General features: G+C 37.1%; 1 protein-coding gene across 9 annotated transcripts in view; it reads left to right on the forward strand.

Annotated features, from left to right (window-relative positions):
- SOX6 (SRY-box 6) overlaps positions 1–15,742 on the forward strand; it is a 270,848-nt gene that overhangs the window by 38,515 nt on the left and 216,591 nt on the right. For 8 of the 9 annotated variants that reach the window (XM_026076624.1, XM_026076621.1, XM_026076623.1 and 5 more), the window contains one exon: positions 11,068–11,278. The exons of the other annotated variant lie outside the window; for it this stretch is intronic. In XM_026076624.1, the coding sequence (XP_025932409.1) occupies positions 11,068–11,278 (211 nt within the window). The remainder of the gene's footprint in view (positions 1–11,067; positions 11,279–15,742) is intronic. 9 annotated transcript variants of the gene reach the window in all.

Below are 15,742 nucleotides of genomic sequence, written 5' to 3' on the forward strand. Positions count from 1 at the left end.
ATGATGAAAAGAGAGGCAAATTCTGTTCCCATCCTCCAACCCCGTATATAACAATTTGGTACCAGGCAGGGTCTCTGAAGAGCTCACGGCACTGTGAGGAGCGCTGTATATATCCGTGAGTGGGAGAAGCTCTTTTCTTTTCCTGCTGATGTTCCTCCCCAGCCTCCGCTGTCAGGGTACAGCCGGGGGGTTACGGGCAATGTGTGCATGCCCAAGGTGAGGGCACCCGCATCTTTTTGCTCTACCGTTACTTGAAGTGATGCAGTAAGAGACTGTTACAGGGAACCACAGCAGCAAATAGGGTCTAAAGGATGGGTGTTATTTCCCTGTGAGCAAGGAAAGACCGACACTCCGTGTGTACGCAAGTTACCTGCCTCCAAGTATACGCTACGTTTCCCCTTGTATGATTTGTGACATCACTCAGAGACCCTCGGAGTTTAGAATCGAAATTTATCTCCCTGGATTTTATGTCAAAGGGGAACACTGACGTATACTTCATAATTGTGTCACGTCTCTGTCTGTTGTTGACCTCTTGCCAAAAGAGCGAAAGGCTTGCTACCTTTCCCCTGTGCCTGCACATACCTCTCAGCAGCAGAGTTTCATATATTCAGCAGGGAAGGACAAGATCTCTTAATGACTATTGTATTCATTCTCTTTTAAATAGTTTTAAATCACCAAGTGTCCACTTTAACTTTATATAGCTTTTTAGCAAAACTATTAACACCAGAAAGACAAAAGTAGGCGGTATCCTTGAGGTCTTAATGTTTCAGTGCTTACTGTCTCTACAAAAAACAAACACAATCCGCCCTCCCAGCCCTGATCCTTGCTATAGACTTCCTTGTCAAAAGTTCTTCTCTTTAAGGAAAATAAACTCAGGTTTTTAGGAAAGATCTTGGAAAAATGTTTGCACATACTGCACACTGTGAATGTGTTGTTATAAAGAATTCATGGCTTCAAAGTCTTAAAGTTATGGACACAATTACATAGTTTGAAATTTTATTTTAGTTGATCTAGTGGCTGGATACGAGCATATAAAATACATCAAATATAAATGCCCTAACTCTAGCAATTGTGTATCTGCTAAATTGCTCGTGCAACTGTTACTTACATGTTCAAATCTGAGTTTTGTGATGATCTATTGCAATTTTACTGTGGTAGTAATATTATTTCTGGATGCCAAGTAATGCATCAGAATTTTTACCTAACTGAAGACAGAAATATTTTCACATGTGATTGCATGGCTACAAGGTTTTGGCTGAAACTAAAGAGTGCCATTTTTTTCCATAAAATAGATCCCTGTGAGGAATATATTGCAGAAAAGATAGAATTTTTTCAAGCAACCAGCATTTAGGTATGTGCTTAACTTGACTTTATTAGGACTAGCAATGACTATAATGTTAAGCACATGCCTAAAGGTTTGAAATATTGTGGAGGTAGTTTTACTAGCTTGAGCATAAAAAGATGTCTGCCTTTCGTATTAAAAATAACAAAACAATTCCCTAAAAATGTGCAGGATAGGGTACTTAATGGGGCTGGTAAAATACAAATTAACTTTGTTTAAAGAAGAATCAAATAATTGTTCTTTTTGACATGCTTGTTCTACTTGTATTATTTTCATTTTCACCCTGTACAGTTTTTCCAAATGTAAGGTCTATTTTAAATCTTTCCCTGTATTCTAGGGAGAATAGTATTTAAATAGAATTAACCATCATCTGAATACTTCACAAAAGACTTCTAGTTTATGTTCATCTAAATCTGTAGACATTTTATTCCTTTTCCCTTATTTTTTTCCATTTTCTTATAAAGCAATTTCTGAAAAGTTTTTAATCCAGTTCTGTATATTGAATTTTTTCAAAAGTAGAAGCGTTAACATGCTCTAAATTGTTAAATTTTTTTTTCCTTGGGCAAGAAGGAATCAGGTATGCATGCTGATTAACACACTCCAGTCATTAACATGTGATTATGTGGGCTGCATATTGAGCACCTGCCAAAAGATAAAATCCAGCACTTTACTACATCTGTGCAAGGACTTTTTGCATTTCTTTTGTACTTTGACAGCTCAAGAAAAAACAGACTTTGGTATCTTTGTTCAGCATAATAAAACTGTGTACGTAAAATGTCTTCATGGAGGAAGGAAAGATACTACATATATTTATTTTAATCTTTGAGGTCATGAAAAATCCAGTGACTGATTACACAGCACCAAGTGTAATATGAATCTCCTAATGTACTGTATCACTGACATTCATATACAGTTTACAACATTCCTGCATGTTTATAAGGATTATCTGTTCTGGGATTCAGCCAATGTTATTCTAGTTCACAACAGTTTTATGTGATACCTTTATGTCTCATAAATGTCTTGTTTTTACTTCAATCTTCCAAATGTTTCATCAGTGTTTACCTTAAAGAAATACAAGTACTCTATGCAGCAGGCTGGTTTCCTGCGTGCATTCCTCTGCAAACGCTGAAATGAGCACATAAAGTGTGTAATGCATGTCATGTAACTGTATACAGAGAAGGAGTTGCATGTGCATTTGATATTGCTAAAACATACATACAAATTTTATTCTGATATTTACAATAGATCTAGTTATAAGTTGGACAACTAAGACGATCTAATATGAGGCAGTTGGATATATACAAAGCGGTCTGGAATATCCAAGCCACACAATCCTTGTTTTACTTGGCAGCTTCTGACAGCATACATCACAAAGTATGTGTCTTTATTTACCCCAAAGGTAAACAGTGTTAATCAGCCAGGACTGATCACAAAGCATCTTCCATTTCAATTTATGAAAATGTAAGTCAAAATTCTCATCCTATAAATGGTTCTTCCATCATTTTTTCCTTAATTAGAGCATTTAACCAAAGGCTTAAGGCCCAGGGCATAAAGTCTCAATACTGTTGTGTTTTACTGCCAGGCCTAAACACAGGGAGTTAGGACATGTGGTATTTGGATAATTAAGGAAATCCTTAGCATCTAACCCTTACAAAGGCACACATGAGTTCATGCATATCGTTTAAGAATGTGTTGATTGCCCTATACAGGTGACTGGCCATTGTATTTAACTATTTTGCGGCGATTTGCTATCCTGGAATGGGAAGAAAATGCCTGTCAACTTCTTTAACAGATTTGCTCATTTATAAAGAGAAGGTTTTGTATCATATAGTTGAAAACTGTAACCTTTTTTCTAAAATACTCTCTACATGGAAGCTGGTATAGATGGATTAATCTGGTTTTGCTCCAACACTGGAGTTTGAAGAGATTACTCCAATTAAGTGGTCATATTTTACATGAAACAGCAAGTTCCTGGCCTGTTCCTTCCGTATAGCCATCTAGGCTTGCAGAGGCCTATTCATAAGGCCATATTCATCTCCTGTATGCTTGATTATCATGTCAGCCCATTTTTAAACCTTTTATCTAAACTACAGTCATTTTCCCTATTTTTTCTTACTTTAGGTTATTATTCCTTGGCTTAGAGCTAGTGCTTACTGTTGTATCATGTAGTATTGAGGTTTTACATATGTATAAAGGCCAGATACAAGCCTTTTATCAGATTGTATTCAGCCTACACCCTGGCAGCTGAAATCAGTGTAAGTTTTATCCGAGTAAACACTGAGTTAAAGACTGGAGGTTTTATTCCATTAGTTGCCATTTGCCCTCCCACTAGCATAATTTGCTGAGACTTTACAAATGATGTTCTCTCAATAGCTCATAGCAGCCATTCTCAAGCCTTGGATTTAAATAAATCTTTCTTAATAAAACTTTTGTTTTTTTTTAATCAGATGAGAATTGGAAATGATCACTTAGATTTTTAATTTCTCTTAATTCTATTTAATTAAGTTCCTCAAAATGGGAAACCTTATTTAATGTAGTGATTGGAAATGATTTTGTAAACATTTGCTTTCATTATATGTTAACTCCAATCTAGTTCCAAGTGCCAGCATGCCTCTAGTACTTGGAATAAAAAACACTCTGGATATCCAACTTTCCTGGGGTGTTTACATGTGTCCCATTCAATGCAGAGACAGATAAATATCCCTTTATAACAGAAAAGCCTCATCCACATGGAAATAAGCAATTTAGCTAACACATTTTATGTTAGTAATATTTGCTTTCTACTTCTTCTTGGCCATTCATCCTGGGCTTTCAGTTGAACTCTTACAGAAACAGTTTTCTCTCTGGCTGTTGAGTAGGATTACAGTCATCCACCATCAGTCAAAGTTTGATGGTGGTTTTCCTTACATTGCTGACTAATGCCGTGACCCTGACTTTGGATGGCCTACAGTTTCAGTTCCCAGTTTTGTCTCTTTTCTCACCCTCAGAGAGCACCTATGTTTGAGGCAGAATCTGTGCTCCCTGCACAGCACGCAGATGCCCCCATGAGGAACGGTGCTGTCCCCTCATAGAGCCCCGCAGCTGTGGCCGCTCCTCCCCCGGGAGACTGCTGCCCACCTGGGCAAGCCCAGGCCCAGTCTGTTGGCCCATCCTGAGCCCATATCGCCATCGCAGGGAGCACTCTCCTGGGCCACACCGCAGGAGAGTCGTGCCTGGAGAGGCCCCAAACTGGGATTTCTGCTTCTCAGTCCCTAAATACAGGATTCGTTTGTATTTCAGCCCTTCAGGGGAGGGAGCAAGAATATTTAATCTTGACTTTGCTGAATCCATGACGCTGTAGACATTCCCTTTCGCTAATCTAGCCTACAATCTTTTACCTATGTAATGGTCTTTTTGTGTTCGTTTTGTTTGTTCTATTTTAGAAATGAAAGGGTTTAATAAAAGTTGTCCCAAGTTGGTTCATGATTCAGGTTGCATATATTGATATCAATATTAGATACCCTATATCAAAAGTACAAGGTCAACTTTTAATACCCTTGTTTACCTCACTTACAGCAGTACTCCCTCATTTATCCTGTTAAAACCGGTTGGATCACTAATGGGAAAATGAAGTACTTAATAAAGCTGTTAGACTCTAAAACACAAGAAAACACATTTTTTACACCAACAGAAAAATTATGATTGTTTATTCAATCCCATTTCAACGGAAGCACCTAAGAAGGTGTAAGACTTCCTTATTCTGTACAGTAACTAAGCAGCTTTCTTTTTGAAGAGTATTGTCAACACAAAATATGAAATTTGGTGAATGTGCATACTAAAAAATTATTTTCTTAGTGTGAAAGGCATGCCAAAATATTTTCAAGTATTATCTTAAGGTAAATTTTTAAAGGAACCGTTATGGAGTGGGAAGAAAATATCATGTATGTTGCCACAAAGAGTCTCCATCTTATTTATGCTTGGCCATTGTTTGTAATTATTCAGAATTGTTTCTGCCATTAACAAAACTGTACTTACTTGAGCCATTCACAGAACCTCTCAAAGGAAGGGCCAACAGGCCATTCATTGTTTCTGCTACACAGCTTGGATGGCTGATAAGTATAAGGACACTGTTGTCGAACCACATATATTCCTAGTAAAGTTGTGATTGGTTAGAGAAGATGCTGCCCCTCTAATATGAAAAGCACCAAGGACAAGCATATGAAAGCTTTTACCATATTGCATCTGAAATCCTAATGCTGTTTTCTCATTGACATACCTGTGTTTAGGGGTACCTAAATAGGATTTCACGTACTGGTACCTTTCCTTGAGTGAGCCATGCATAATATTTGCCTTGCTAATTTCTTGTTTTTTTTCTTTTGTCCATTTATTTATTTTTCTCCATTTTGTCCACACTGAGACCTAATCCTTAAATTTTAATGCCTATAAATAGGTATTTATTTTGTTATAATGACATTTTGTCAATACCACTAAGCACAATGAGTTGAATGATCTGTAGTAAAACTATGTCTATGCTATTGGACTGGCAAGGAAATCTGTACAGGAGGAATGTCCTTTATCTACCTTGAGATTAAAAACCCACATTTCAAAACTAGACTCAATTGATTGTCCCTGCTGAATGGTAAGCAGCTGGAATAGTCGTCCAGAATGAGTTTGCCTTAAACTGTTGGACAGTAAGATTTTCTATTTTACTTATCTCTGCAAATAAATACATTTTCAGCTTAAAAACTTATTTAAATCTGACACAAGACAAGAAAGTTTAAGATATACAATCACCATACATTTTGTTTCTTAAGCAGTCAGATTTATGCCTACTTTTGTGTCATAAGCTGTCTTCAAATTTTGTCTCTTATCAAGGGCTGGTCTTTAAATGTCACCATTGTGGTGGGTAATTTGTAGATAATGAACATGTCCTGCTGGAGGATCAAAACCCCTTTGCAAGGTTGGTGTATTCTGGTATAAGCACATACAGTTCTACAATTATCCGATAATAATGTGTGAGTGGGAGGATAGTTTTGTAAGTCCAGCAAAGGTATGGGAACCTGAGCAATCTGCACCACATGTCGGTTTGGATTAAACTGAGAAGAAATAACTCACTTTGCTATGTTATCTGCACTAAGCGATATTTTTACTAAGGATGAAATACACTTTTAGGACCAAATTCAAAGTTTTACATATTTGGCTTTATCTTCAATTTCTTCTTTTCTCAAATCTGTTCTCATTGGAAATAAAATACACTTCTTGCTTCAGGAGGAAAGAATATTTTGATACTGCAGCTTTATTAATATTTCAGTATTGTTCTATTCTTGATTAGAAATTGAATTAAATCTAATGTAGTCAAGACTAAAAATGTGTAGGTTTACTGTGAATGAATTTCACCCATTTTGGTTGAAAAAGCCTGCTCAGTTTTTTGTCCATAGACTGTGTATTTGCCATTTACCTTATGTTAATATATTTTCCTTTTTTCTCCTTCTAACATGGTAATCACTGAAATCAGTAACAGTTGTGTGCCTTGGAAAATACATCTTTCAAAGGGAGTATCATGAGTTGAAGATATAATTTCAAGTTTAGACTTAAAAAGCGATTGTATAGAAATACATGAATTTTAAATTTGAGGATTTAGGGATGTGTCAGTTGTCTGGTGTATTATACAGCTATTGGATGAATTTGACCACCAGATTGTGTCCAAATGCATTAAATGGATATTCATATTAGTCAGATATTTCGTTGTCCAATTTCCTATTAAATATTATCAGTTATGCAGAAAAAAGTTGACTTGTACTGAGAATTTTCATCAGTGCTGATGGATTGCTCAGCTGGGTTTTGCAAAATGAAAACATTCAAGTTGATCTTGGCTGGGCACTTTACTTATTGGTGCCTCTTCTTCCTTACTCTTGGAAAAGGCATGAAAAATACCTTTGAGTAGCTTCCCTTCTCTCTTCAGATCAAATGAAATGTAACAGAGCTTCCTCATTCCATAAAAGGTGGCTTCATAAAGCTTCTCAGGGATAGGCTCTCTTTCGTTCTTGAATCCTCCCATCTTGAAAGGAACCAGGTTCTCCTTGCCTACCCACATGTTTATTTTCTTGTTGTATGGTGAGAAGCATAGCAGGCCTTTTCTCTTCTGGACTCCAGATTTTCTAGTGAGAGTACCTTGTGCGTTAGAGCAAGAGGACCAACCAACAATTTGTGGAGAAGAGGTACTTCTTCTACCAAACAATACCCATGCTCTGCTAGTCTCTTTTCTGAGGATATCTGTGCCGTGAGGATGCATTTCCAGTTACGTTATGAGGGTGTCTGCACACTGATGAATGTGTGCGTATATGAACTTTTGATAGCCAGGCCTGCATTTTGACGCATGTGCTAGGAGCACTTCTAGTCATGCAGTGGGCGAGGAGCTGGGACATAAATGTGATGTAAATTGTTCCATGAAAGATGATGTGGTCCACCAAGCTCATCAAAATCCTCCATGAATTTGTAACCTTTATTTGATTTTGAATGAGCAGATCATTGCAGTAACAATTGCCTTTCAAATACAGAGGAGTCACCTTTCTGGAGAAAATATAATGGAAAGGCTTCCCTTGCCCCATTGTTTTTTAATCTGTCTAGTCTTCCGTGAATGTGAGATCAATATAAGCTCTTCATATGACTGGAATAAAAGAGAAAGCTGCCAACCGTAGGTATATAGGAATGAAAATACCTATCTGAAGCCTTTATAATGTTTCAGCATACTTAGCAAAACTTAGCAATTTTATTCTTACATTTCTTATGAATTTATCTAGAATCATAGAGTGCATGGGAATTGGTCTTATTTCTTGTAGGTAATTGTAGATGCAGCTGATTTAGATTGTTCTGAGTTCTGCTATTATTAGTTGTGTATTTACACTGGACTGGTCTACAGTTTTTCCATTTGCCCATTTAATCCCTTGAATGCCTTTGAGTTTGTGTAGTTCTCTTGTTGGCTCCTCAGCCACCCTTTTTACCACTGCTGATTTCAGAGAAAACTGGAGTTCAGAAAGCCATTGTTGCTGGGTTTCTTAAAGTGCCAATTCAGATAGTACACTGAAAATGTATTAGCCATTTAGTGATCCCAGTACTGCAGCTGCAGAGCCAAACACAACCAAACATGTTAGGGATACCTTTTGCTCGTCTTTTATTTTTATTCTACATTTTCATTATCCACAAAACTGACATTATAATATACCCTATTAGTTGAACAGATCCTCATTCTTTTGGAAATTATCACTCTGCCTCTACCCTGTAAACATGCCTCGTTTTCATAGAGGCTAAACTTGTCACTTCTCTATTATGGCCATTTCAGGCTTTTGGGTGAAGAAGTGTGCATGTGGTGCATAATGGAGGCAGGATTTGGAGAGTCTTACACGAGCGTTGAAGGAACATTGTGCTGCACTGTGTATGCCTCCAGAGGAGGGATAGGGTAGGTTATCAGGAGGAAGAACGTTCGGTCATTTCTACTTACCCCACAGATTAGCCTTATCTTCTTGTCTCCGGCCTAAACGACAGATTGAGTGTTCTTTGCTGAGAGCATGATAAAAACCCCATTGAGCTTGATGGATATTCTCCATTGACTATGAGAGGACTTTGCTTTCTTGAGAACAAACTGCTTTTAAATTACTAAGTTACTCTTATACTGTAAGCTTCAAAGATGTAAATGCCATGTTATATGGTACTAATTCTTCATTAAGGAAATGTGTTATAGAAACTCAAGTTTTAAAGCTGAAAAATATTAGAAGATGCTTTTTTTCATTCCCATAGGAACTTAACAAAAAGTCTTAAGAAAAGTGCAAAATAGTTTTCAGAAACTATTGAAGATAATAAAGCCTTCCTTTTGTAGCAACAAAATAAATGCAGCTCCAAACCAAGTCCATCTAAGCTATCATTGTTTTGGGTAATCTCTGATTCTTTAATCAATACAAATGGATTGAATAAGACATTCTTTAATGTTTGATAGATTAAAAAACGAGGATAGAGGTTAGTTCAATGGCATCTCTCTTTCTATCTGTGCTTACATAATTTCTGTCACTACTGCTGTGTTGAAAGGGATGCTGTGACTGCTGGTATGATACAGTATCTTCTTCTAGTTTACTGCCTTAGTGAATAAATGCATTTTCAACATCACTAGCAAATGCTGCCTCCTTCTCTAGTGACAGTAGTAATGCTGTGCTGACCATATACTGCAGTGCTCGATAGCAATTTGTCACCACCACCTTCTACGCAGTCCACAGCCCTTAGTTGCCACACTTGTTCACTGCTAGTGTTGTTCCTTCTGTTATTTTGCACTGCCGTTTCTTAATCCCTTCAAGCCTGAAGGAAAGATTTATGTCTGACATTGTTGCCAATGGTTATGTTTTCTAGTCCCTCTTTCCTCAGACTGTTTCACATGGAATATTGCACAACCCAGGTTGTCTCAGTACTCTGTAGATGGGTATTTTCAGCTCACAAAGTAGTAGGAATATTATTGTTTGTTGTGCATACTATGCATTTACCATGGCATTGGGAAAATGAGTTAGATAGAACTATTAATGCCTCTGTTAATTCTTAAATATATTGTGACTATTATTATTACTCTTTAATGAAAATCTGTTTTATGGCATTGAATATATTCACCGACATGTCTAGTCAACAATAAACACAAAGCCCAATATTTTTTTAACCCAAATTTTTAACATTGCAGCTGATATCATTAAAAAATTAAAATAGAATAATAATTTTGGAAAGAGAACTGCATGAGAAATTCTTGTGGTTGAGGCTTTAAGGGCAAATTGAAGAGTTTGTACTCTTCTTAGCAGAGAGAGTGAGAGCAGAGATGCAGTGAATGCCTGTCGATGGGAGACTGAGGAGGCGGAGCAAAAGAAGGTCACATAAGGCTCTGCTTTTGGGTGATATGGCAAAATTGATGAGAGCTGGACATTAATGGTTGCTTTTGATGCTTATTTCTTAGCTTATTGTCCAAATACTATGTGTTACATATTGACAAAGGAGATATACCTTTTTTTACTTCCGTTTCTGTATTTTTGAATACATAATCCCTCTTTTGACGAATGCGGTCCTAATACCTGTGTATCAGCATCCATGACTTGTTCTGACATAAACTCGTCTGCTTTTGTATACTGGAAGCACTATAATCCTCATTCTTTAAGAAAAGGATATAATCTAAAGAGCAGTAAATAAGTATGAATGGATGCATACCGTATGCCTTGTTTCACTGTGAAGTGTATTCTTTTGATTGTCTTTGCTCCTCAGTTAATATTGGCCTAACTCCTTCTCAAGTTTTAAACCTATGTTGATTTCCATTAGCTGAGGATCTGTCCAGGAATTATTTGGCCTTGCTTGTATTTTCTCTCTTTGTGCTACCTGTGATGCCATTACTTAAAAAAAGCAAAAGACAACTTCAAAAACTGAACAAGTTCATTGAAAAAAGTGTTGAAATTGCTTGTTTCTGACAAGCAGAATCCTTGATGAGGACTATCTGAGGCATGAAACATGACAGTGAAAAGCATGGAGAGGACTGGTCTTAAGGAAAGAGAGGCCCCTGTCAAGCACTGAAGCTAAGACATTCAAATCGTAATGCCCGTTTTAGAAGCTGCAGGATACATGTAGGCTCCTTAGTATGACATGCTAATAAGTAATGCTTTCAGTTGCTACCTGTTTGAGATCCTCAATTAAGAGAATAGCCTATGTTTTCACATTGTGTTGTTTCTTTGCAGGAGTCAGAGAGTAGTAAGTTATGTTCCCTATATTCCTTCCGAAATACCTCTACCTCACCACACAAGCCCGACGAAGGAGGTCGTGACCGCAGTGAGCTAATGACCAGTGTTAATTTTGGAACGCCAGAACGCCGCAAAGGAAGCCTTGCTGACGTGGTGGACACACTGAAGCAGAAGAAACTAGAAGAAATGACCAGGACTGAGCAAGAGGGTATGTGTTGGATAAGACTGAAACATTTCCCCCCCMCACACACAAATTTTACAGTATAAAGAATGTGTTGGGTATCAAGAGCCAGAGAATTGCATAATTGGCAAAGGCTAGGAGAAAGTTATTCACAGGTTACCATGGCAATGGTAGTTTGAGATCCATTAGGGATTTTAGACAAATATGTCTGTTTTTTAAAACTTTCTGAATTGTGTTGGTTGTCTGTGAGTCAAAGCAAGATTGTAGGTTTAGATGAAAACTCAACTCTTACTTGAAAGGTTATGATGAATTCCTAACTGGTCGTAGAGTAGTGAGGGATATTCTTCAGTGGTATTTGTTCTTTTTCTTTTAAAAGATAAATGGTTATTCTAAACAATAGGAATGAATAAAACAAGAGCTGTTTTATTTTGCCTCTGAAATTCTCATCTTTCATCACCTTAGTGACCCAGCATCTGTGGCTAGGAGAATGGGAAACTGTTTTGAGTTTTAAGAGGACCTAGTTCTGACCTATATATATATAGATTTGCAGCTGAAAAAAATCAGTCTTTTTACAGTGTGCTCAGATATTGTTACATGTGTTAAAAGATAGACATAAAAATGAGGACAAATCTTGGAGCTGTAAGGCAGTTTATGTTCAGTCTTTATTCAGATAATGTTTTCCTTGACTTTGCTAAGATTTTTGCTTTGATAGGGACTAAACAATTGGAGAATGAGTTTAGCAGTGTGCGCGTAGTGGACAGGGTCCACTATGAAAATCTTTCCCCATTTCAAGTAGGATTGAGTAGGATACTTCGAGAAGGATGAGCTCAGATCTTGTCTCTGAGCTCATGCATTAGCTTGAACAAAGGAAGAGGAATGAGCAGAAGGCTCTGAAGTAGATATAGAGGCATGGAGGCATCTGAAGGTATGACTTCCAGAAGACCTTCTGAAATATGCAGATTCTGTTAGTTATTTTGCCAGTGTTGTTTTGTGGCATTAAAAATAACCAAGGAAGAATATTTGTAATGTAGTAGAACCACTAGGCAGTAGAACCTTGTGATCTTCTTTTTCTTTAAAATATGAATGAATTCAGAATGATGTTACCTCCTCTGTTTCATGATATGGCCACAGCCTTCAAAGCATGTGCTTTAGGATCCCTTGGCTTTGTGTAACAAAGTAGATTTTAGTTAAAATTGATACTGATACAATAATATATTTAAATATGGAATTAAATCATGTAGGAATGGAAGTAGGCCTTCAAATTTCTTGGCACAATTGTTAAATGCCAGCACATAGTTAAATGTGTTCTCTAGGTGTCCTTTCTGAAGCTGGTGAAACATCTCTAAAGAGAGAATGTCCCAGATTCTTTACTACCATCTGTCAGTTTTCAGCTGTAAAGATCACTCTTTTAAAAATTGCTTTCTTAGATTTGGTGGTTAGACTAGGAAAACTATTTTAAATGTTACTTTGGCAAAATGTTTTTTTTACAGTCAGTTAACAGTCGTTCGACACTCCATGCTAATCAAAGGTCTTGGCTCATACTTTGCTGCAGGAGCATGCAAGTTGCTGTTGATTATAGTGACACCACAGCTAAGACTTTTCCAGGAGTATGCAGAACGGTGTGCTAATAAAAATGTGCTTCAAAATGTTTAAGGATAACATCTTAGAGTAAGGATTCAAGTGTTTAGTAGCTTATTTTTGTATGAATTCTCAAGAATTTTCTGTGCTTCCTCTTTATTAGTACGTTCTAGTTGATTTGATTTAAGAGAGGTATGTACACAGCAAAGGGATCACTCTTACTGAGTCTGAGCCTTCCATGCTGCTTATTCCCACCAGCTGTGAAATAAAGGTGCTTCCTAATCTATAAAACGATTTTGCCTTTTATGGACCACACTATACTGGAAAACTATTTTCAAGCTTGTAAGTTCAAAGGTAATTGGCTGTATCTTCATGTCAAATTCTTTTCAAGCCATCAAGCATTTTCTGTAGAAAAGATTCACTTCCATTTTGCAAAAATAATTACTGGACATCTGATTGGCACTGTATAAGCAAACGCAGAAAAATCCTTAATAGAAAGATTTGAAAATATACAGAATTTTACACTTAAGAAATTCAATGGGTTTAAATTCTTGTGTAGACTAGGAATAAAAAAATTGCAATGACAGATTTGAATACCTACTTCAGTATTCAGAAGTTTATCTGAATTGCAAACAAGTAACCTCTCCCTACTTGTTTGATTTGAATAAAATAACATTTTAAAAATAATTTATATTTTAAGATTTTGACCTTTGTTGTGACTATAGGTGACTGAGCTGCAGAAATGAGAAATGCAGCAAATGTTTTGCCATCTTAACAATGTCTTTTAAACTACCCAATTAATAGCCTAATCACACATGTACTGTAGGTGATGCTCTTTAACATGTATCCTTTAAAATAGGTTTGTATGGAGTTCACAGAACTCTTCTTAAAATGGTTTGCAGCCAGTGCTGGTGAGTAGCTCATTGTACAGTGAGCCCTGATCTGCCACAAATTGCTTACCCAAATTGCAACATGCCTGCTGATTTTTAGGGCAAGTACATACCATGATATAATTTCTTTAATGAATGTAATGGTGAGCAAACATCTTCTCCTACTGTATACTATTGTGTAAATTCTGTGGGACTTTCTTACCTTTGGTTCTCAAAATGCCTTAGAGAGAAATGAAGTCTTGCATCACTCCTTTGAATACATCTGTCATATTTATTAGAGTTTTACAGGGAGGAGCTCTGTGAACATCCGTGCAGTGGTGGGAACTGGGCTAAAACAAGGTCATGTGTCAAGTTAATAGCCGAGTTAGGTGCGGAGTGAAGAACTCAAGAATTCCAGTCTTCTGCTCTAACCTCCAGACTAGTACAGCAACAAGTCCTTTTTAATGTTACTGTTGTAACTTTTTCATCCATCTATAGGGTCTGGATTTGAGTTAATGAGAATCACTTGTGTCTAATACATAAATATTTTGTGGTGTACTTTCAGATACTAAGTGTCAGTTATGCTTGTATATAGTGCTTGTGGTCTCTGTTGTAACTAGTAACATTGAAAAAAGGAATACATACTGAAAGACTTTACCATGTCTAAATAAATATATTTAATCAGAATCCTTTGGCTTCTGAAAATAAGTGGTCTAATGAGAATTTCATCTGAGCAGCTGTGACTGAGGAGGTCAACAGGCATTGCCTAAGAGAATATGGCCCAGCTGGTTAAATCTCGTTGTTGTAGTGATTTAAATGGTCAAGTGCTGCTTGTAATCCAGGACCGTCTGTTTGTAAAGGAAAGAGTGAGTGCTTCAGCATAATGTACAGCTGTTTTAATCTCTCTTTAATAATAGTGCTTCAGCCAGTGTCATGTCTTGTGTATAATATTGTGAACATGAGCGCCTCATACAGGACTGAATATATCTTAGGTCAGTCTTTAGCATTAATTGTAGTTTGAAAAAAAGAGTCTCAACATCACATGATTAACAATATTTTTTGACTTCCTGGTCTAGTATTTGTGTACTCTTTAAGTTAAGGCATTCCTGTGACTTGATTTGTAAAGATTTGGGAATGAGAAAATTATAAAAATAAAAGAATGCTATAAATATTTACAGTGAATTTGAGTATGTAAAGACTTTGCTGACGTGTTCTCATAAGGCAGAAGAGGTCAGAAATGAACAGGTGCCTAATTTAATCAACAACACTAGACTCTAGGGCCTCTTGGATAACTTTGATATAGTCATCTTCTTACTCTTTCTGTAAGAAGAAGGATTCTTTTACTGATCTTTTTCTGTGCAAGTATCCTCCAGCAGAATCAAATGTTACGTTTCTTTACAGTGCTCAGATGGAGAGTGTCTGTTTGAAAGCATGCTCAGACCGCTTCTCTCCCTTTCTATCCCCGATCAATAAAAGAAGTTTCTTACAGAATATTGCTTATATTACTTTTGCAAGACCCATTTCCATTGCCTGGATTGCCTGACTTCTAGGCTACGAGTTGGCTTCCAGAGAGTTATCCTACTGTACTTCATCACAAGCCTCTGCGAGCAATAATTAGCGGTACACATCTTGTGTGTGGTGAGGAGAGCAGATTTCCCTCGTTCAGATGGGGAACACTAGGTTGGCAGGTCAGCTGGCACTTGTGCGCTGGCGACTGGGCATGGCGCTGCTGCTGGTGCTAAGCCCTCATTACTCAGGGCCTGGATTCCCAGTTCACTTGTGACCTTGATTGTGTGTGATGTACACGGTATCGCTTTTCAGCCCAGCTCAGGGCCGAATTCTAGCACAAGCTTTTTATAAACTGCTTCCCATTCTTGTTTCCTCATTGAAGACCATAGTTGAACATGCAGAGATCAAAGACTTTTACTTAAGTGTGGTGGAATAATGAACATCTATATAAAGAGTAGTATATTCATAAATTCCCATATATTCTCTGTCATGTGCACCTGTTTGTAGTCTCTCTCTATAGGTGGATATATGTAGC

This window comes from Apteryx rowi, unplaced genomic scaffold (genome assembly GCF_003343035.1).
Source record: "Apteryx rowi isolate R43461 unplaced genomic scaffold, aptRow1 scaffold_435, whole genome shotgun sequence".
Taxonomy (NCBI): Eukaryota; Metazoa; Chordata; class Aves; order Apterygiformes; family Apterygidae; genus Apteryx; species Apteryx rowi.